The sequence below is a fragment of the Onychostoma macrolepis genome, chromosome 09, assembly GCF_012432095.1.
Source record: "Onychostoma macrolepis isolate SWU-2019 chromosome 09, ASM1243209v1, whole genome shotgun sequence".
In the NCBI taxonomy this organism is placed as follows: domain Eukaryota; kingdom Metazoa; phylum Chordata; class Actinopteri; order Cypriniformes; family Cyprinidae; genus Onychostoma; species Onychostoma macrolepis.
Window position 1 is genome coordinate 21,434,166 of NC_081163.1, and position 22,319 is coordinate 21,456,484.

Here is a 22,319-nt window from a genome sequence, read left to right on the forward strand (position 1 = left end):
TTGCCTAGTCCTATGTAAAATAAATTCCGCCTTTGAGTGTGAAAGTAAATCATATTCTTCTTTTAAAGAGGACAACTGTGTAGCCTGTTGCCCAGTAAAATGTTGTTTTTGTAGGTTTTGCAATGATTGTATTTTATTTTCTAATTGTGTAAATTGGTAAGTTTTCGCTTTGGCAAGAGTAGAAGAAAAAGATATACAGAATCCTCGTATGGTGCATTTAGTCGATTCCCACATTATTTGAGGATCCACATCAGAGGGCATATTGATTTCAAGAAATTCCTTAATATATTCTTTTAATGAAGTAATGAAAGTCTGATTACTTAATAATGATATGTTAAAGCGCCATCTAGGGGCTTTGGCTTTAACATCGGAGAGAGGAACACTGCACAACACAGCAGAATGATCAGATAATAAAATTGGTAATATAGAGATGGACGAATTCGACGAAATTAAAGATGGGCTGAGAAATATGTAGTCTATCCTAGAGAAAGTCTTATGTCTATTAGAAAAAAAAGTGAAGTCCTTAGCTTTAGTATTCTGAATTCTCCAAAGATCGATTAAGTTGAGCTCCGTGATAAATTTATTCAGTAATTTAGAAGATGGATTGGCTGTTGTATCAAATTGAGATTTATCTAAAGCAGGATTTATGACAGCATTAAAATCCCCACCCACAACTAATGGGCAGTCAGTCTGCTCAAGTAATGTTTTGGAAATCTGTGTAAGGAACGCACTGTCTGTCTCATTCGGACCGTAAACAGAGACCAATGCTAACCTATTATTACAAATCTACCCTTCTCATCACTACCAAGGTGTTCAATTGTTAAATTTAACTTTCGATTAACAAGGATAAGCACCCCCTTAGTTTTATTTTGAGCGCAGGAAAAAGCCACTAATTTATAATATTTATTCTGAAAACGTGCCACATCAGCTTGTTTTAAATGCGTCTCTTGAATTAGGGCACAGGAAATAGACTTACGGTGTAAATATTCTAACACACGGGTTCGTTTAACAGCGGAATTTAAACCATTCACATTCAGTGATAAAATATTTAGAGTATGCATTGAATATTCACAATCCCTAAATTGTATTCAATAAATGAAAAAAAACAAAAGCACTTCCATTCTGTAAATAGCATGTAAACGCTGACGTGCATTTTAGATACCAAACCTCCTAGAAGAAAAATCCCTTTAGAAATAAGGTAAAATAAATAACAGTATAAATGTCTGTTGTAAAAAGTAAAAACAACATAAAAACCTGAACAACCAACAACTATAAACGAGGAACAACTCAGACCGCACATTACCGAGAACATAGGTCTGACTGAGCAACAAAATAGTGATGGTTCGTGACCGATCCACTCAACGCAAGACATGTCTCCCGAAGGCCCACACAGCCAAAAATATTTTTAATTAAACCTACTCTCAATTAGTCCCTCCAAAAAAGAGTGAGAGAGAGGAAAAAAAAAAAAAAAAAAAAAAAAAAAAAAAAGGAGTGTCAGTCTTACCAGCAACGAGATCGTTGTACCGGATATATAGGGACAATATCTCGGTAGTAGAGAGGAGAGAAGAAAAAGCAAAAAATAGACTTAACAAGCGTCCATGTCCATCCTACCATCATCCCCTACTGGGCAGCTAGAACCATGTCCATCCCGCCATCAAGTTCCTCCCGCTGGACCGAGAGACAGCGGCCGCTGTTCCCGTCGCCGCCCCGCAGAGCCGCGGCATATGTCTTCTGCTGAGACAGGAGCTGATAAAATCCTCCGCTTTCTGAGGGGAATCGAAGCTTTTCTGTTCCCCTTTGTGCCGTAGTTTAACCACCGCCGGATAGATGAGGAAGGGCTGGAGGCCAAGCGCTGTCATCTTCTTCAAAACCGGACCAAATGCCTTTCTCCTGATCGCTGTAGCTGGACTAAAGTCGGGAAAAAATAGTAGTGTAACATTGTTCTGTGCGCATTTCACCGGATAGGCCTGCCGAGCACCCTTCAGGATATCTGATCTGTCATGCCATCTCAGTACACGGAAGATAAGAGTGCGCGGCCGATCGGAGCCTCTCCCTCCATCATACACGCGGTGCGCCCGGTCAATCTCAATGTCACTGCCCCTCAAGAAAGGAATCCACTTGGGAAGATGAACTCTGAGGAAACCAGCCGCGTCGGATCCCTCAGCCCCCTCTGGCAGCCCCACCAGTCGTACGTTGTTCCTCCTGCACCTGTCCTCCATATCCGTCATCTTCTCGGTGAGTCGCTCCAGCTGATTTCTTACGTCCGTGACTGCCCTCCTATCCTCACGTGCATCTGCTTGCACAGAGTCAACGCGGTCACGTGTCTGCTTCGCCGCGGTAGTTATGGCCTCAAACTCCTCTCTTAGCTTTTTAACAGACTTGTTGGTCGCTTGTATGTCCTCACGCAGTTCGCGCAATGCTGGAATCAGTACAGAGTCCATCGCATCTCTTACTGCCGAATTCACAACCGAATTCAAAGTGTTTTGCTGTTGTTTAAATGCTAGTTCAATACGGCTAGCGATAGCATCGTCGAGGTCTTCTCTGGAGATGGCGGAATCTCTGAATTTTTTCTTCATTGGCGATTGCTCAATCTCTCTTTTCCGATCCCCTTTGTCTGCCTTAGCACTCATGATGGGTCCAATACAGAGTGGTTCAAATTTTACTGACAGGATCTTACAATATGTGGCAAAGTGAGCAGAGCGAAAGACTAAGCCTGCATCGCCGTCGAAGGGTCACGTGATCCCCAAAATATTTTATTTTTAATATGTTTGTACATATTCAAGAAACATGCCAACATTGCTTCTCTCGAAAAAACAAAACAAAGCTACAGCCAGTTATTCTACATGGAAATATGTGTTCAGTGTCATAATGTCTGTTTTTGTTTTGGTGAAACTGATCTAAGGATAGCTTTCTAATTAGGTGTCACTGTCAAACCAATCAATAGCCCTATTTGATCATTTTAAGATCAGAAACAAATTGATTTACATTAAAAGTGCTAAAATATGGGTTTTATTCATAATATTTACTTTTATCTGCATTTTAGGTCTTCAAGAGGGGCAAGAAGTCCTCCAACTTGAACTCCTTGACACGCTAGAGTGTTCATCACCAGGTGACAACACTGACTCTTCAGGGCGTTTGTCAGCAGCTGGCAACTTTGACTCTGTGGTGAGCTCCACAGCACAGAATGTCATTGACTCTGCAGTGAGTCTCACAGTAGATGAGGATATTAACTCTGCTGTGAGTCTCAAAGCAGATAGGGATGGTGCCTGTGCAGTGAGTGCCAAAGTAGATGGGGATATTTCCTGTGCAGCGCATCCCAAAGTGGATGTACACACTGCCTGTGGAGTCAATCCCAAAGTAAATGAGGGCATTGACTCTGAATTGAGTGCAGCAGTGAATAGGGCCATTGCCTGTGCAGCGCAGCCCAAAGAAGGTGGGGATATTTTCTTTGCAGAACGTCCCAAAGTATATGGGGTCATTGCCTGTGCAGTGCGTCCCAAAATAGATAGGGGAACCGCCTCTGCAGTGCGTCCCAATGTAGATGGCGTCACTGACAGGGCTTAACAGGAGAGCTGGACAAGGGTAAGTTTACTGTCATAACCCAAAACAGCTGTAACATTTAAATTTTTCATTATTTTAATTACCCTTTAGCTTTGTTGCAGTTAACTTAAATAGTTTTCCAGTGTGTCAAATGTATTTTAATTATAAAACAAATACAAATAATCTAGGCTGTACAAATTTGGTGGCAGGCTGGGTCAAGGAGGATTTGGCTCAGTGCATAAAGGGATTCGCTACAAGGATGGTCTTAAGGTATGTTTTTTTACTTACAATTTTTGGGTTCTTCAAGTTCTTGTAATGTTTACTAATTAGAGAACTCAAACTGCTTAAACTGTCATACTGACTAAACGTGCTTTAATAGGTTTTAAATTACTGCTTGGTATTTAAATTCACAAAACTTCTGTTCTTCAGGATTTATGACTGGAATAAAATGACCTTTGTGCACGTTAATTGTTAATTGTTTGTTTTGTTATTTAGGTAACTGTGAAATATGTCGGAAAGACACAACATACAGCATATATCACCACTGTGAGTACACTGCGCTCTCAATTCCCTATCTATCAACTAATCTTATCTTACATTCACGTTAATCATAGACAACAAATGATTTTCAATAGGCGAATTGGTTTTGATGGAGGCTTTTCATCCCAAACTCCTTCCTTTAGAGATCGCTTTGGCAGTCATTGCCAATAGGAAACCCAGCTGTCCGTATATAATTAAATTGCTGGACTGGCAGGACGAACCGGACTTCTACCTCATGGTCATGGAGCACCCCCGGGCCAAGCATGGATTTGAGAACATTTCTGAAATGCAGCTGTGGGGATCTACACAGGCAGACACACAATACAGCTGCATCACATTCACCCAATACCTGGGATCACATGATGTTCTGGGAGGTCACATGACTAATCAGGAAGTGATAAGTGCTGGCTGCAAGTCAGACTCTCTTTTGTGTTGATGCTAGGCACTGTTGTGTGAGTTGGGCTCCCTTTTCATGCAGGTATGATTTGTCATGGTAGAGCATGTTTAATCACTGCCATTTCATTTTTATTAGGGTAATCCTAGAAGCGCTTGTCTACTCTTCACGGAGGACACAGGCTTCTGCATGGAGGGTTAACATTTATGCGATCACCTCCAGTGTGACCCGAGCTGCTGGGCTGCACTGGTAAATGCCTCAATATGTATACTTTCCATTGGATGTTTTATACCTTATACAGCTTACCTGTAGCTCAAATAGTAGAGCATGGTGCTAGCAACGCCAAGATCATGGGTTCGATTCCCAGGGAAAGCAAGAGCTGATAAAAATTGTTAAAACTGTAACTTGAATGCAATGTAAGTCGCTTTGGATAAAAGCGTCTGCTAAATGCATAAATGTAAATACCTGCATTGGGACATGTTTTAATGCTTTTCTCTGTCTATAGCAACGGAACATTCACCTTTTTTTTTCGTGCTGTCAATGTGCTGTGGGACAGTTGAGCATATTGAAAAGTAGGCCTATATTTTCTAGTTATGTTTGAGTTGGCTATGCTATGCTATGCTGTTTAATGAGGTTGGCAACTAACATGCTTGGTTTCTATTGAAAGGGGACCAGGCCAGCCACTGTTTTTCTGTGATTAATATATTTTTCTTTATTGTTTCCTGTTGTTGTTCGTTTTGTTTGATTTGTTTGGTTATTTGTGATTTTGCCCTTGGGCCTACTACTCATGTGCCACATTCATAGTATTATTGTGTATTGTTTTCTTGACTAATTGTGGCCATTAATGCTGGTGGTTCTCCTCCTTAACTATGTTCTCTGCGTAGGCTATCCCTGTACAAGGCCGGATCCACACTGATGCTTTGTCCCTTCTCGTCGGGGAACCACACTGGGAGAGACACTGTATTGGTGTGTACTTACGACATGGTGTGATATTTTGTAGTGGTGTCTAAAGATATTAAGTGTGTAGTGCTTGTTGTGTTGCATGCTTCGACTGGTGTGGGGTTGCTGTCTCCTGTTTCTGTCTCCCCAGGGGCCTCCTGAGCAGGGGTTTTGCATTGGCTGATCCGACCTTCCTAGACTGAGGAAAACTCCACCAGTCATTTATCGCAGTATTTTTAAGATCCGTTCTTAATAACCTTTTTACATTTTTTTTTTTTTGTGTGTACTAAAGTGTAATAAATTTTGTGATACATTTATATCTCTGCCTCTTGTTGACTGTCCCTGTGTGGGGAAAAACTGAGTTAGCCACACTGTATTCAGAGAAAGATTTGTGGTTCCTCCTGCCTATCATCAGGGGGTGGCGTAGTCAGATTAAAAAAAAAAAAAGAAGGTACTGCTTGGCAGGTACCACACAGCGAAGGTGTCCTCAGCGAGCAGACTGCAAAGAACATTATGTGGCAGGTCATTTATGCCACTAACTTTTGCTGTTATTGTGGCGTTTTCCAACGTGACATCAAGCTGGAAAACCTGCTCATGAACCCGTGCTTGCTGGAGATCAAATTAATTGACTTTGGCTGTGGGGAACTCATGTCGGATTCAGCCTACAAGTCTTTCAGTTGTAAGTATTACGCATCAGTTTGGTAGCAAATTCATTAGCTCACTCAGATGCATCCTGTATATAGTAAACATTCTTGTGTTATAAGTAACCATCAAACAAAATTTCTTTCCTCCAGGCACAAGACCGTATATGCCTCCAGAATATTATGACAGGGGTTTTTACCATGCAAAGTCCGCAACAGTGGGGGTGCTTCTGTTCGTAATGCTGCATGGACGTTTTCCACAAGCCATTAACTTGAGCAATGACCGGTCTGTTTTTGCTGTGTCACAAGGTGAGATGTTTGGCAAAGACCAAATGATTAAAGATAGCATGTGTGAAGTTTAAGTTGATAATCAAATTTCTCCCATCTTTTTTGCACAGAATGCATCCATTTTTTTTGTCGGCTTGTCTGCAGAGTCATCCAGAGCACAGGATTCTTCTGGAGCAGATGGCTTATCGTGACTGGTTGATGTTGGTTTTTCCTAAACACCCACCCCGTAAATGCATCGAACCAGCATTCCAATAATCGATGAAAGTGTGTGTATACATTTTTTTTTTAAAGAATATTGCCTCCTTTTTATTATGCATGTTTTATGTGCTGTTTATTTCTTGTTGATAAAGCTTATTTATGTTTTTGTTTCAGGTCACTGCATAAGACATGGAGAAAAGCAGAAAACGGCCACCCAGTGGTTTTCTCTCTTCAGTCAGCATTATATCTGGCAGGCTGACATGAGTGGCCTTTCCATCCCTTAGGTATGTTTAAATATCGTATATTCTGTAAAGTTTTTGGATTTTTTATATTTAAAATAATTATTATATCATCCCTACACTTAGGCCTTATTACAAGCGTAGGGAGGTTAAAATATTGTATATTGTATATACTGTAAATAGTTTTATACTTTTTATATTTAAAATATTTATTATATCATCCCACTGCTTAGGCCTTATTATAGGCAGGAAGCAGGGCTTAAAAACATTTTCAGGGTAAAAAAAAAACTTATTTGGCAAACCAGTGCTGTTTAAATATTGGACAGAAGACATGCTGGGTTAATTTTACCTAGTTGGTTGGGTTAAATGTTTGACCCAACATGTGGGGTGGTTTTATTTAACTCAACTATTGTTTTAAAATTACTTTATTGCTGGCTTAAAATGGGTTGGAAACTAGAAATCACAGACAGAATTACTAGAGGCAACAGTAAGAAATAAAAGTAACATTTTAATTCAAGTGTATTCAATGATTCTCTCTCCCTTTTCAGTGAAATAGTGCTTATTCTCGTGCCAGTGTGTCACCGAAATCTGAGCCGGTGATGGGCTGCAAACATCAGACCGCCACCTTGCGTTTCACTCGTAGCTTTTAAATTAATTTCACGGACTTTTAAATTAAATATTCCCTCCTGGTGGAATGACCTGCCCAACTTCAAGAATCGGCTAAAAACACATCTCTTCCATCTTTATTTGACCCTCTAACTCTAGCACTCTCTTTTCTAATTCTATTCTTAGAAAAAAAAAAAAAAACTAACACTAGCTTTTCTAATCTTTTTGTATTTTTTATTTGTTTTCTTTTATTTATTATACAATTAACAAAAGCAAAAAGGCCTCTAACACTAGCTTGCTCTATTCTTTTTCTATTAAAAAAATCCTTTCTACGTATACTGCATTAAGCTAATAGAGACTTGTTATAGCACTTGCATATCATTGCTCTTTTGTTGATTTTGATTGCTTCCATTGTCCTCATTTGTAAGTCCTCATAAAAGCGTCTGCTAAATGACTAAATGTAAATGTAGCTGAAAGATGCTGTGACTTACTCCATAAACAAACATTAGAGAACATTTTAACATAAAAATAAAATAAATTCAGTATCAGTTTATTTTATGCAAGGCAAAATGCGTTTCCATCACGCAAAATGACCATTGCTGACACATTTAGTTGACTGACATCCCGTTGCTGTATGTTGCGTTGTGTAAAACAAAATTATTTACAGAACAATAAAGATTTTATAGATTAAATAAAATGTACACAAACATAAATTTCACTGAAGAAGTGCACAAATTAGGCGACGCTGAGAACCACTTTCTCCTGAAGAAGATGCAGAAAGCCTGTGCTCTGACTGTAACTCAACTCATCTGTGTATAGTTTCAGCTACCAGTGATATTAACCCTGCCACTAGCCTAATGGCTGGTAACACAAAAACTACCCAACACCGGAAAAACCAACACAACATAAGACCCAACAGGCTTAACCCAGTGTTTAGGTAGAAAAAAATAACCCAACATTTTTATTAACATTACATCACATGAGCGCCTCAACTCCACCACATGGTGAAAATACCCTATTTTATAAATGGAAAACACTGAATATGTTCAAGAAGTCTTCTGCACAACGGGATTGATGTGGTGAAGAAAACTTCTAAGCAAATTATCTTTGACAACAATTTAGAGATGAAACGGTATGAAAATTTCATATTATGATTATAGTGACCAAAATGATCGCAGTTATCAACATTATCACGGTATAGTTTACTTTGTTGGATATGTTAAAAAATGACTCATACACACACTAAAATAATTTCATCAAGGTTTACGTTGAAAACCAACAAACAGATAAAATTAGTAGCACTATACACTTTTTGTTTGCATAAACACTAAAATAGTAACATTAAAAATGATGCCCAGATTTTAAACAAACAAAACATTTTGGTTGGGCAACTTACAACATAACATGCTATCTACTAACATGTACTACATGTTCAAATAGAGTTTTGAAAGAAAAAAAGTAAAAAAAAAATGCCCTTCCAGACTCAGTCTACGAAGCAAAGCGAAGTAGCAGAGTTTGGTATTACCAGGCTAGAATAAATGCACTTCTTGTCAAGAAAAAACAGACAGAAACAGCAGTTATGAGTGGGGTGGCCAACCCTAGGCTCCGCCCCTGCGTTAATGGCGTTAAATAATTTTAACACGTTAAACTGAAAAAAATTAATTGCCTGCAACGCGCTAATTTTGACAGCACTAATTAATATATATATATATATATATATATATATATATATATGCGCTCATTTTAGAAGAAAATTTCAAACGGCACTTAGAGGCTTTTGCATCTGAACCCTTCATATATTAGTGAACAATATTGGTAGAAAACCTTTTTTTAATGCATACAATAAATATACTGATTTACACACACAAAAACTCTAACTTTCATAATTTAAAAGGTACAGTATGTTAGGAAGCTCTGTTAACTATTGTAAGATTATCAATCTAAATTAAACGTGCATAAGCAGTGGCATTAATTGAATACACAGAGAAAATATTTTCTCTTACAATCTAACTTTGTATAAAATTGCATGTGTCAAATAATAATCAAAAACAGTATGTGGTAAAGTTTAAAGTAATAAATAGACATCTCTCCCATCTATTTACACAGAATGCTGCCATTGGATTCTTCTAGAGCATATGAATTAGCATAACTGGTTTTTGTTGATCTGACCAACCGGCCTACACTACATAGATGACAAGTTGACTGTCTTTTCATTAAGCTTCGTGTCTGGTAGGCTGACGTGTGGCCTTTCCATCTCTGCAGATTTTCCTGTATCTTCAGAATCCGCTACAGTCCCAAAAGTTCCTGTCAATTCTAGAGCCCCTTGTCAGGTTCCTATCATTGCTACAGGTTCTCCACCCAACTGATTCCTCTCATTGCTGACCCAGAGGTTCTTGCCATGGTTGTCATGGATGCAAAGGTTCATGTCATGCCAGTGCCCAAGACCAGTCACACATATCTTGTCTCAGCCTCCCCAATCCCAGAGGTTCCTTTCCTGGCTGCTACAGAGGTTCCTGAAGATCCACAATCCATTACAGTAGCAGAGGTTCATTTCCTGGCTTCAACAGAGGTTCCTGAAGATCCACAATCCATTACAGTAGCAGAGGTTCCTGCCATTACAGGCTCAAAATAACTGGAGATGGCAGATGGGTCCAGAAAACAATCTGCAGGCACAGAGAATGATTTACAAGTGCAATAAATAATGTATAAATAAAATAGCACAAAGTTGTATTCTTTAACTGTGGATAACTCTAAATTAAATGTCTTTATTTCTCATTTTGATGCACAAGATTTTTTTTGTGCAGTAGCTCAAAAATTGTCCCGTAATGTGACATTAATAGTCAACAAAAATAGTTGTGTATATTTACCTAATAAAAATTCTAATTTATTCTTTAAGTTGGAAGCATGTTTTTTACAAAAGTTGTACATTCGGCTTTATTTGTGCGAACTGAATTAGGGAAGCAAGCTTTTCAGTATGCCGCATTTAGTGATTGGAATACTTTTTCAGAGGTGTAAAGTATTGGAGTAAGGCAAGGCAAGTTTATTTATATAGCACATTTCATACACAGTGGTAATTCAAAGTGCTTTACATAAAAGGAAGTGAAATAGTCATTAAAAATAATAATAATAACAAGAAATTAAAAATAATAATAATCACAACAATAAAAACAAAGTGATTTAAAAATTGATTTAAAAAGAATTTAAAACATTTAAGAATAGAAAGTGATTATACATGGTGCAATCAGTTCGGACGTAGCACAGTGTTCATTCAACAAATGCACAGCTAAACATGAGTTTTGAGTCTGGATTTAAATGTGGCTAATGTTTTAGCACATCTGATCTCTTCTGGAAGCTGGTTCCAACTGCGGGCAGCATAATAGCTAAAAGCAGACTCCCCTTGTTTTGTGTGAACCCTTGGTATTTCTAAGTGACTCGATCCTAATGATCTGAGTGGTCTGTTAGGTTTATATTCAGTGAGCATATCTGCAATGTATTTAGGTCCTAGGCCATTTAGAGATTTATAAACGAGTAAAAGTACTTTAAAATCAATCCTAAATGTAACTGGAAGCCAGTGTAAGGATCTGAGGACTGGTGTGATATGCTCAAATTTTCTGGTTCTAGTCAGAATCCTGGCAGCAGCGTTCTGGATGAGCTGCAGCTGTCTAATGGTCTTCTTTGGAAGGCCGGTGAGGAGACCATTACAATAATCCACCCTGCTGGTGATAAAGGCATGAACAAGTTTCTCCAAGTCTTGACTGGAAACAAAACATCTAATTCTTGCAATGTTTTTGAGATGATAGTATGCTGATTTAGTTACTGTTTTGACATGACTATTAAAACTAAGGTCTGTCTCCAGAAACACCCCAAGATTTTTGACTTGGATTTTAGTTGATTGACCCCTAGAGGCAAGGTATGCATTCACCTTGAGAACTTCATCTTTGTTTCCAAATGCAATGATTTCAGTTTTTCTCCTTGTTTAACTGAAGAAAGTTATGGCACATCCAACAGTTTATTTCATCAATGCATTGGCAGAGGGAGTCAATGGGGCAATAGTCATTTGGAGATAAGGCTAGGTAAATCTGGGTATCATCAGCATAGCTGTGATAGGCAACTTGGTTATTTCTCATTATTTGACTTAGTGGGAGCATATACAGGCTAAACAAGAGTGGTGCAAGAATTGAGCCTTGTGGGACTCCTCATGTCATGGACGTCCACTTAGACTTATGCTCTCCTATACTCGCATAATAACTTCTCCCTTCTATGTATGACCTGAACCATTTGAGTACCATCCCAGAAAGCCCGACCCAGTTTTCCAGTCTCTCTAGAAGTATGTTATGATCAACAGTGTCAAACGCAGCACTAAGATCTAGTAGTACCAGAACTGATATTTTGCTTGAATCAGAATTGGAGCGAATATCATTTATTATCTTAAGCGCGGTCTCTGTGCTATGATGTGCTCGGAAACCAGATTGAAAATTGTCCAAGTATCCATTTGAGTTTAAGTAGTTGTTCAGCTGATTAAAAACTACCTTTTCAATAATCTTACCTATGAAAGGAAGATTTGATATTGGTCTATAGTTGTTCAACATTGTGTTATCAAGATTGCGCTTTTTCAGAAGGGGCTTAACAACTGCAGTTTTCAGGGAGTTTGGAAAAGTCCCAGAAAGAAGTTAAGCGTTCACCACTTCTAAGAGATCTGCTTCTAAACAGTTAAGCACACTTTTGAAAAAACATGTGGGAAGTGTGTCAAGATAGCATGTTGACGATGTAAGGTGCTATACTATTTCTTTCAAAATTTTGCTATCAATTGCTTCAAAAACAGACACCGTTACTTCTTTTTGAAATTGTGGTCGAATCTGTGTGACCTCTGCAAAACTAGATATGCCAATCTCCTTTCTGATATTATTGATCTTCTCAGAAAAGGAGGAAGCAAACTCATTGCATTTACTGTCGGAGAGCATTTCACTGGGAATCTGACTTGGGGGGTTTGTCAGTCTCTCCACAGTAGCAAAAAGAGTGCGAGAGTTGTTTAAGTTACTGTTTATAAGGTTCGAGAAGAAGGTCTGTCTAGCTGTGGCTAGTTCCGCACTGAAAGCATTAAGGCTTTCTTTATAGATGCTATAGTGAATTTTAAGTTTTGTCTTCCGCCACATCCGCTCAGCTTTTCTGCATTGTCTTTTCATACTCTGAACTGCTGTTGATTTTCTCCATGGTGATTTTTGTCTGCCATTCTTCTTGCAGACCCTTGCCGGAGCAATATCATCAATAACATTCTTAACTTTTGAGTTAAATGAATCCAGGAGAAGATCAACAGAGTCTGCAGAAATGCTTGGTATTAAAGATATAGCCTTCATAAATAGCGCACTAGTGTTCTCGTTAATGCATCTCTTTCTGACAGAGACAGATCTAGATTCAGTGGTAACAGAGATCAATATATCAAAGAAAATACAGAAGTGATCAGATAATGCTAGATCCTTAATAACAATGGATGAAATGTTTAGATCTCTACTCATGAGTAAATCTAGAGTGTGTCCACGATTGTGTATGGGTCCATGCACATGCTGATTCAGATCAAAAGTGTTTTAACAGTGTTAAAACAGTTATAATTTCTTCTGCAGTTTTGATTTCTGCATTATCTATGTGAATATTAAAATCCCCTGCAATAGTAAAACAGTCAAACTCTGAGGAAATCATTGATAACAGTTCTGTGAACTCTTCAACAAAGGCTGGAGAGTATTTTGGAGGCCTGTAAATAATGATAAACAGAATGTGTGGAGCACCTTTCAGCACAATACCTAGGTATTCAAAGGACAAATACTGACCAAATGACACTTGCTTGCCTTGATAAACATCTTTAAATAGAGCAGCTACACCTCCACCTCTCCTAACAGTCCTGCAGACACTTGTAAAATTAAAGTTAGGAGGGACTGTTTCATTTAGGACTGTTGCACTGCAGCTGTCTTCAAGCCATGTTTCATTTAGAAACATAAAATCCAGGTTGTGTGTGGTTATAAAATCATTGATCAGAAATGATTTATTTTTCAGTGAGCGAATGTTTAAAAATGCTAACTTGATGGAATTACATTTTGTCTCTACAGCAATCTTAGATTGACACATTAAAGGCCGCAGATTATATGGGTCAGCCGTACGGCTTGAGAAGGCCTTAGACTTTCTATCACGTGATAAAACAGGAATATAGAAGGCTACAGGCACACTGGGTTCCTGCTTGTTCTGTGAACATTTGTGAATGTTGCTGCTAATATAGCGGGGACCCGACACACATCACTGAGAGCTGTTATCAGTTGTTTTTGGTTCACCTACAGCCGATGGAGGAGGGTTTGGGTCCTGGCGTTGTGGCAGCGGTCGGAGAGCTTTCACAGGAGGAGGAGTGCAGGAGGTGCAGTCTTTGGTAGTTGTGGGGCCTGCCGTTTTTTAGTTGATATCTGGGGGCTTGCAGCGAACGAGTGGGAGAGTTTGGTCCCAGCATACACCAGTTCCTCCATTTTCTGTGAGAAGCTTAGAAGTGAAGATTCTGGAGAGGGATAGTGTGTCTGGTGAGATGGGCTCTGGCTCTGGTGTTTCGAAGATGCTGGAAAACTGAAGAATCTGCTGGACGATTTTTCTGAAGAACAGTGCTCAGTTGAACTGTTCAGAACAAACAAGGGACTCATGAACAACCATCACAAAATGTCATAGATCATCCAGCGAACCACAGTATTAAGAACCAAGGGTTCCCAAACTTTTGAAGGGGGTTATTTTAATAATTTCAGCAATTTTTTTTTTTTTTTTTTACATCTTTTATGTCAAATATCTTAGGACCGTACTTAATAAAAAATAACATGCATTTTGTATGATCTCTCTTATTTTGTTAAAATTATTCACACTTTCACAGATTCTGCAAGGGCTTCCCAAACTTTCACATGCCACTATAGTATAGTGTTTCTTTAGTTCTTTGAGAGTTGTTGAATGCAGTGGTTGTCTGTTTGCCCGTCATTGTGTTCTTTTGTTCCCTTTGGTTTTTGGCTTAGTTTGTTTTAGTTATTCCATGAAATACCTGCACATATATCCTTGCCTCTGCCTGTTTTACCCAGCTTCTCCACAACATTACAGTTTTTGACTGGCCTGTCTCTTTGGTGCATCTTTGAGCCTATATTTATTATAAGTAAAATACTATACTGTTAAAATCAGATACTCTAAGACTTCTACTCAAGTTGTTTTGGAATTGGTGACTTGTAACGTATAGCCTAGTGGAGTAATTTTCACTGTAAGGTATCTGTACTTTTACTCAAGTATGGTTTTCAGGTACTCTTTACACCTCTGTACTTTTCTAAACGAATCCAAGATGCAAAGTTTGGTGTCGCTATCATTGATCTGTGAGCTATTAAAGGAAGAATCAAAATGCAATGCTTTCAAATATGTATTGTGTTGTTTTGTTATTGGAATACTGTCAGAACCTCTGGTAGTAATAAGTGTAGCCTATTGTTATATGTATTTTTGTATTACTGTATTTATTTTATTTAATTAAAAATATCCTCTTACTCGTTTATTTAATTCTGATATAATATTCGACCTTTTCCTTTGTGTAATTGGGTATCAGCAACTAATGACGTTGATCATTTCAAGGATCACTAATTTGGAGTCACGCTAAAAGTGTGTTGTTTTAGCCCAGATAGACTGTAAAAAAAGTTTTAGCCTAATAAAGGGGAATTTAAGGCATCATGTTACCGCACTTCAAAACAGGGTTTAGGACCATTTCAAACACTGCCCCCAAATGTATTTAGACATTTGATAGATTATACATTTACGTAGTCGTTCTGCATAGGAACATGACGGCAGCAAACGTGGTATACATGGATGTGTACGGGAAATGAAGTTTTATAACACGGTGTTTCCGCAACACTTCGGAATGAGGTGGTAGACTCCTGAAACTACACGTCCCAGAATGCACCTCACCGTCAGCCGGTGTAATATCCAGTCTGCCAGAAGTGAAAGGAATGAGTGCAATTCAAAAGCAGTGGATTTAAGGGTCTGAAACCTTCAGGTTGGTGACATTTAAAGAGAACTTTCTCTAGAGCACTTTTCTGTTTTTCTTTACTTAATAGATTCAAACTAGTGCATGATATTTGACGGTTTGCAAGAGCGTGTGGGTGAAATTTGCGGATATGACAGGCAGTCCTGAATGAGACAGAAGTTGTTGTGTTTGAGTCGTGACTTATGGAAATGTACTGACACGTTTTAATATATATTTCACAAAAACACAAATACAGGCTACAACTGTTAAGAAATATAGAAATCATGTATTGAAATCATGCAGCGTGATAAATTTAAATGTCATTATATTAGTAAGAATAAATACAAGCTGTATAGCAGAAAAAAACAATTACTTATTAGTTGATATGCAAGACGTGTATCTGACACATTTTTAAAACAATATCGACGTTTTAGGTTAAAATGTATATTTGATATAGGCCTATTATAAGTGGTCGCCTTTTTTGTAAGTTTTAATCGCATTTTACACTTCACTTAACTTTTAATTAATCCTGTGTTGTGACAAAAGAATTTAGAAGAAAAATATACTATACGGTTATTGAGGTTATAAAAACTCTGTGCATATTAATTAGAAATGAATTTGCACAGTTCTAAAATAGTGTAAAATAGTCTTTAAATAGTCTTTGCTGGAGTACACATGTCAACTTCCCAAATACATTTCAAGTCAAGTGTTCACATCTCTTTCAGGTGCATCATGTGGGCACGTGTGGGTTTGATGGGTTCAGTGGCCCTCGGGTCAATGTTCTGGTCTCAAAAGAATAAGACTGAAACCTCTCCATACGAGCTTAAATTAATTCAAGTTTTATTCAGACATGGAGCGAGAACGCCACTGAAATCTATACCAGATGTTTTGGAGGTAAGAGGGCTGAATAGTGTCAATTCAATGCCCAAAGTTACACCATATTCAGTTTTTTTATTTTGTGGCTTAAAAACAGTAATTATAAAAAAAAGATTAGGTTAAAAACACAAGAATCTTGAGAATGCACAAATGTGGCATTTATTCTTAATTGTTTAAACATCTCAGAATCATTTGTCAATCTTAATAGCATGCTTTTTACTCCCAGACAGTGGCACTGCCATATGTCTGTAATAGTCCACATGTTGATACCAATTATATCTAGTATGACGCATGGTTTCTGCACCCCTAGGCACAATGGGTCCCTGAGCTACTTGAAGTGCCAGCTCACACGGAAATAGACTATATGGTTACAGACTTGCAGGGGGGGCCCAGACCCCCAGCTCCTGTGGAGGACAGCTACAGATCCAAAATATTGACAGTGAGTTTGTTTATGCATTTGTGCCAAATCCTTGTAGAAGGTAGAGTGTGTTTTACACACAGTATTAGAAAGGGCTCAGCCTGTGGGTTGTCTACTAAAAGGCAAATTTGGCTTAAAAAGGGCCATAACCAATCTATCTAACACGTCTAATTAACAGGTTTGGTGCTTATGGAGATTTCAAAGCACAGAAATATTAAAGGAATAGTTAACCCAAAAATGTACATTTGCTGACCCTCAGGCCATCCATCTCAGTGTGTTTCTTCATCAGAGCAGAGTTGGAGAAATTTAGCGAATTTATTTCACTAATAGATCCTCTGCAATTGATGGGTGCCGTCAGGACGAGAGTCCAAATAGCTGATAAAAAAATCAAAATCCACTGTCGTACTTATTTTATAACTGTTTTGGATTGCTTTTGCTTGTAAACAGCACTTGAACTATGCATATTTCTCTCCTGATTCAGACAACATGACTGAAGTTTGAAGTTTTATAGGATTTATTTCTTACAAACATGCAGCTTTTCGCTTCACAATGTTAATTGATGGAGTTGTGTGGATTATTGTAATGTTTTAATGATGGCACCCATTCACTGCTGAGGATCCTTTGGTGAGCAAATGATAAAATGCTAAATTTCTCCAAATTTTCAGGTGAAAAAACAAACTCATCTGCTTCTTGGATGGCCTGAGGGTGAGTAATTTTTCATTTTTAGGTGAACTATTCCTTTAATGCTACTCCATACGTTCACATTCTAGAGATATGTGTGCTTTCAACTTTGTGGGAACAGTTTGACAATATTCCAGCATGACAATGCCCCAGTGCACAAAGCGAGGTCAAAAAAAGAAAAAGGTTTATTGAGTCTGGTGTAGAAGAACTTGACTGACCTGCAACAAAGCTCGGACCTGAACTGCATTGAACAGCTTTGGGATTGCAACTAAAAACCCATTACCCACATCAGTGATGCTGTGGTGTCTGAATGGGAGCAAATCCCTACAGCATATTCTAACATATAATGGAAAACTTTCAGTGAAAATGCTCAATAAACATATACTGTATATGGGATGTTGTTTGGATGTCCACATAATTTTGGCCATATAGTGTCATTTTCAGGCATGTTTGTGTAGCGTTTTGAGTGCTTGTTTGGAACTAAGTGGATCAATGCTACAGTAAATACAGTGTCATACCAGACGTGATGTAAACATACTTAACTGTGTGTTTAGATGAAAATTGTGCCAGGCTATCATATTAAGAAAAAGCATGACTTCTACTTCCATAGGGTGGAACTTATCCAGGTCAGCTGACCACACTGGGCATGCAACAGCTGTACGATCTAGGAGTGAGATTACGAAAGAAATACATACAAGAAGAGCCCTTCCTCACACCTTCTTTCAACCCTAAAGAAGTTTAGTGAGTGCAGTTGATGATTCTTTATTTAAATATATCATTCTGCACCATTTATGCTACAGCCAAGAATGGCACCCTAAACTTTGTCTCGAGGAGAAAAACATTTTACAGTAAGGTCCCATTTATTAACATTAGTTAACTACTAACATGAACATGTTAGTTAACTATTAACATGAACTAACAACAAAAAATACTTCTAAAGAATTTTTAAATCTTAGTATATGTTAATTTTAACATTTACTAATATGTTATTAAAGTCAAAGGTTATATCTGTTAATATTATCTGTTGGACCTGAGCTAACATGAAAGTTCATGAATTCTGTATCTTAAGGTTTTGACTCATCCTTGTGTCATTCCAAACCCATAAGACTTTGGCTATTCTTTGAGACGCAAATTAAGTTCATCATATTAAGCAATCGTATCTCTTCAAAACTCTCTTCATAGTTCACCCAATAATGACAGAATTTTCATTCTTGGGTGAATTATCCCTTTAACTAACATAACTAATTGGACCTTATTGTAGTTACTGAAAAATCAAATAAATTATCCTAATATACATGAATATGTTTATGGCTCTGAATTGCATCATTAAGCTAAAAGAGTAAGATGGAATATCTGCCATTGATTTACAGCATTCGCTCTACCAACATTGTCCGCACCATTGAGTCAGCTAAGTGTTTGGTGGCAGGACTGTTCCAACAGGAACAAGCAGGTAAGGTGGCAGCTCGGCTACACTTCTTTGTGTGGTTTGGTTGAGTAATGGATGAGATGAGCATTACACACTCTGTGTTTGCCTTTCCGTGTTTGATTTTCTCTCACTCTAAGGTGTTGTGTCCATCCTCACCGATAAGGCAGAGAAGGAAATCCTCTATCCCAACTATCATGGATGCAAGCTGCTCAAGCGGCTCATTGGGTAAAACCTATTTTGATAACGAAACTTGCTTTGATAATAATGATGATAACAAACATTTATAGAGAACCATTCATACAGAAATGTATTAGTAGTAATTTTAAAAAATGATTAAAATTCAAGAATTGGAAGGAGATTTATCAACTCATAAATATAAGTGTTAATGTAAATTTATCAACTCATAAATGTTCCTAAATATTACATTTTCTTTCCTTTTTCTATTATTATTATTTTTTTTAAATTGAGGTTTTGACGTTATTCTTTATTGCTTAAAAATATTGTAATAATATACTTTAATATCAGAAAACATTAAACCTTTGCTGTGGTGAAATACAGTACTGTTCAAATATTTGGGGTTGGTAAGTTTTTGTGTGTGTGTGTGTTTTTGAAAGAAGTCTTATGCTCACCAAGGCTGCATTTATTTGATCTGAAATACAGTAAAAACAGTAATATTGTAAGATATTAGTATTTAAAATCAGTTTTATATTTTAAAATGTAATTTATTCATGTGATGACAGCTGAGTTTTCAGCAGCCATTACTCAAGTCTTCATTGTCACATTATCCCTGATATCCAGGAATCATTCTAATATGCTGATTTGGTGTTCAACAAACATTTGATATTATTATTAATGTTGAAAACAGTTGTGCTGCTTAAGATCTTTGTGGAAACTGTGATACATTTTTTTGATAAATAAAAATAATCTATTTCTTCAAAATAAAAACCTTTTGTATGTTGTATGTTATGTTTTTTTTGTCACTTTTGATCAATATAATGCATCCTTGCTGTATTAAAGTCCTACCAGCCAATCTCATACTTTTAAACAGTAGTGCAAATGCCCAATAACGGCTTGTAATTTGTTTAACACCTTGTATTTGTGTCTGACTTTTGTCAATCAAATGTAGTCATCGTTGGGCAGAATCGTCCACAGTTCCTGACATTGCTGCAGACCTACAGAGCATCCAGAGAGCCTTGGGGGTCGATCCTCATCAACATCTCGACTTCATCCTCATTAGAGATGACATGGTGGCCAGAGAGGTAAAGTGCCTGTTGCATTGTACAGTTACATCTGAGTTGGCTTTGTTTGTCAAATACAGTACCATTATATTATTGATCCTAGGCCCACGGCCTGCCGCTTCCTACAGCTCTGGAGAACTGGAGGAGTATCGTGGAGCAGAGAGCAGTAGATATGATATGTCACATCTATGAGCCCAGTAAGAGGTGAGGAGCCAGTGAATCCAGCAAAAAAGAGTGTTGAGAAGTTATGGTTGAAGCTTATGTTTTAAGGCCACTGTAAACGTGTTCATGTGCTTTTGTTTGACCTCAGGCAGAATTTACAGATGTGCGTGGGGCCGCTTTTGCACATATTCCTAACCAACATAGAGGACAAAATCCAAGGCACAACCTCTAAACCTGACAGGTGCCTTCTTTTTGAACAACATGTCTATTGTTTTATCATTCAGAACCTGACTTCTTAGAAAGTCCATGTAAGTTATAAGACCACTGTACACCTGTTATTTCCAGACAGTAAAAATCAGTTGCTAAACTTGAGAGGTTCTGCCCCACAGTGGTCAGACTCAGAGATCAAGTGCGTAAAAGTCCAGTTGAAAATAAGATCTTTAGAGCTGCTGTTTATTGATATGATTTACTGCTGTGTTTATTGATATAGAAAGTTGTTCCTGTACTCTGTGCATGACACCACACTGATGCCATGTCTCATGGCTTTGGGGGTTTTTGACATGAAATGGCCACCGTATGCAGCTGACATCACTCTGGAGCTATACCAGCATCGTCAATCTAACCAGCATTACGTTAAAGTGTCCTACATTGGCCAGGTAACACACACACAGGAATCAAGGTGTAAAATGTTGCTCAGATGTTTGGGGTCAGTACGATTTTTAAATGTTTTTGGAAGAATTCTCTCTGCTAACAAAGGCTGCACTTATTTGATCAGAAGAAATACAGTGAAGCAGCAATATTGTGGAATATTATTACAATTTAAATTAACAGTTTTCTATTTCAATATATTTTAAAATGTAGTCCATCCTGTGATGCAAAGCTGAATTTTCAACAGCCATTTCTCCAGTCTTCAGTGTCACATGGTCCTTCAGAAATCATTCTAATAGGCTGATTTGGTACATATTTCTTACTATTGTCAGTGTGGAAATATAAATATTTTTATTTTTTTGTGGAAACACTTTTTTTTTAATTACTTGACGAAAAGGAAGTTCAAAAGAACAGCATTTATTTTAAATGAAAATCTTTTGTGACATTGATCAAAAATGGCAGTAAAGATATTTACAATTTAATGCATCCTTGCTGCATATTAGCACTTTTTTTTTTTTTTTTAAACTAACCGTAATGTAACTAAATAGTGTTCATTTAGGGGAAAAAACATTTTGAGGCTCATCTACTCTGGTTTCACTGAACATTAGCAGTAACTTCTTGCTTATCATTATGTGTCCTTAATTTCCTTCATCTTTTTCTGACATCTGCCCATATTTGAAGCAGTTATTGTTTATACCTACAGGACCAAAAAATCCCAGGCTGCAGTGATGTCTACTGCCCGCTGCAGGAGTTTAAGGAGGCACTGGCTGTTTACGCTCTACCTGATGAACGTTACTATGCCCTCTGTGACAGTGTTGATGACCATCCCAAACTCTGACCTCTCATTAGCTCTCAACTCAACCTTGCCCCAGAAAACGCACAGATGGTTTGCACCAACCTGGTCTCTAGAGCTCAGGTCTCTCCTACAACATGGATTCAAGTGTTCATATTAACAAAAGAGCAATACCAGAAGTCTTATGTTTAAATTGTCAGGTCCTTTCCTATGGTTCAAGGAAACTGGTTCATGACTCGTACACAGCAGATAAACATTTTCTCATTTATGCCAGTTACACAATTTTTTTTTTTTTCACAGATTGTCATAATATTAAGCAAGCATACAATTCACAGTAAACTTATTGATAATGTGTGTGAATTTGTTCACAACTATGGGAGTTAGTGTGGAATATCTTCATTAGGTGCCTTCATTTCAGAGTATCGAGTCATCTGAAACGGCTACAGATTTTGCTGAAACGTCATAATTTTAACAATATTTGATGTTTTAACATCAAATTAAGTGCTGTTAAATGTAATATGCAAGCAGAAATGGTGAACATTGTCTTATGCATTCACTACTGATATGCATATTAAATTAAGATACAATAAAATATCTGAAGTGTTTTAATTATATTCTACATTTTATAGTTTATTTTTTACTTTGTACTGTGGTATTTTGGCTCGTTACACTACTGAATGT

The 22,319-nt window shown here is 37.7% G+C and overlaps 1 protein-coding gene and 1 long non-coding RNA gene across 2 annotated transcripts; both read left to right on the forward strand.

Moving 5' to 3' along the window:
* Positions 1-6,109: 6,109 nt before the first annotated feature.
* LOC131546420 (uncharacterized) lies at positions 6,110-10,310 on the forward strand. The gene is made up of 4 exons (XR_009272700.1): positions 6,110-6,363; positions 6,453-6,606; positions 6,715-6,824; positions 9,648-10,310. It is a non-coding gene; the product is annotated as an uncharacterized LOC131546420 (long non-coding RNA).
* Positions 10,311-15,285: 4,975 nt separating this feature from the next.
* On the forward strand, positions 15,286-22,247 carry acp6 (acid phosphatase 6, lysophosphatidic). The gene is made up of 11 exons (XM_058787051.1): positions 15,286-15,426; positions 16,122-16,290; positions 16,583-16,711; positions 17,982-18,112; positions 18,742-18,821; positions 18,935-19,022; positions 19,924-20,056; positions 20,139-20,239; positions 20,346-20,438; positions 20,688-20,853; positions 21,549-22,247. The coding sequence occupies exons 2-11, from the start codon at positions 16,129-16,131 to the stop codon at positions 21,681-21,683; spliced, it is 1,218 nt and encodes a 405-aa protein (XP_058643034.1). The 5' UTR covers positions 15,286-15,426; positions 16,122-16,128; the 3' UTR covers positions 21,684-22,247.
* The last annotated feature ends 72 nt before the right edge of the window (positions 22,248-22,319 follow it).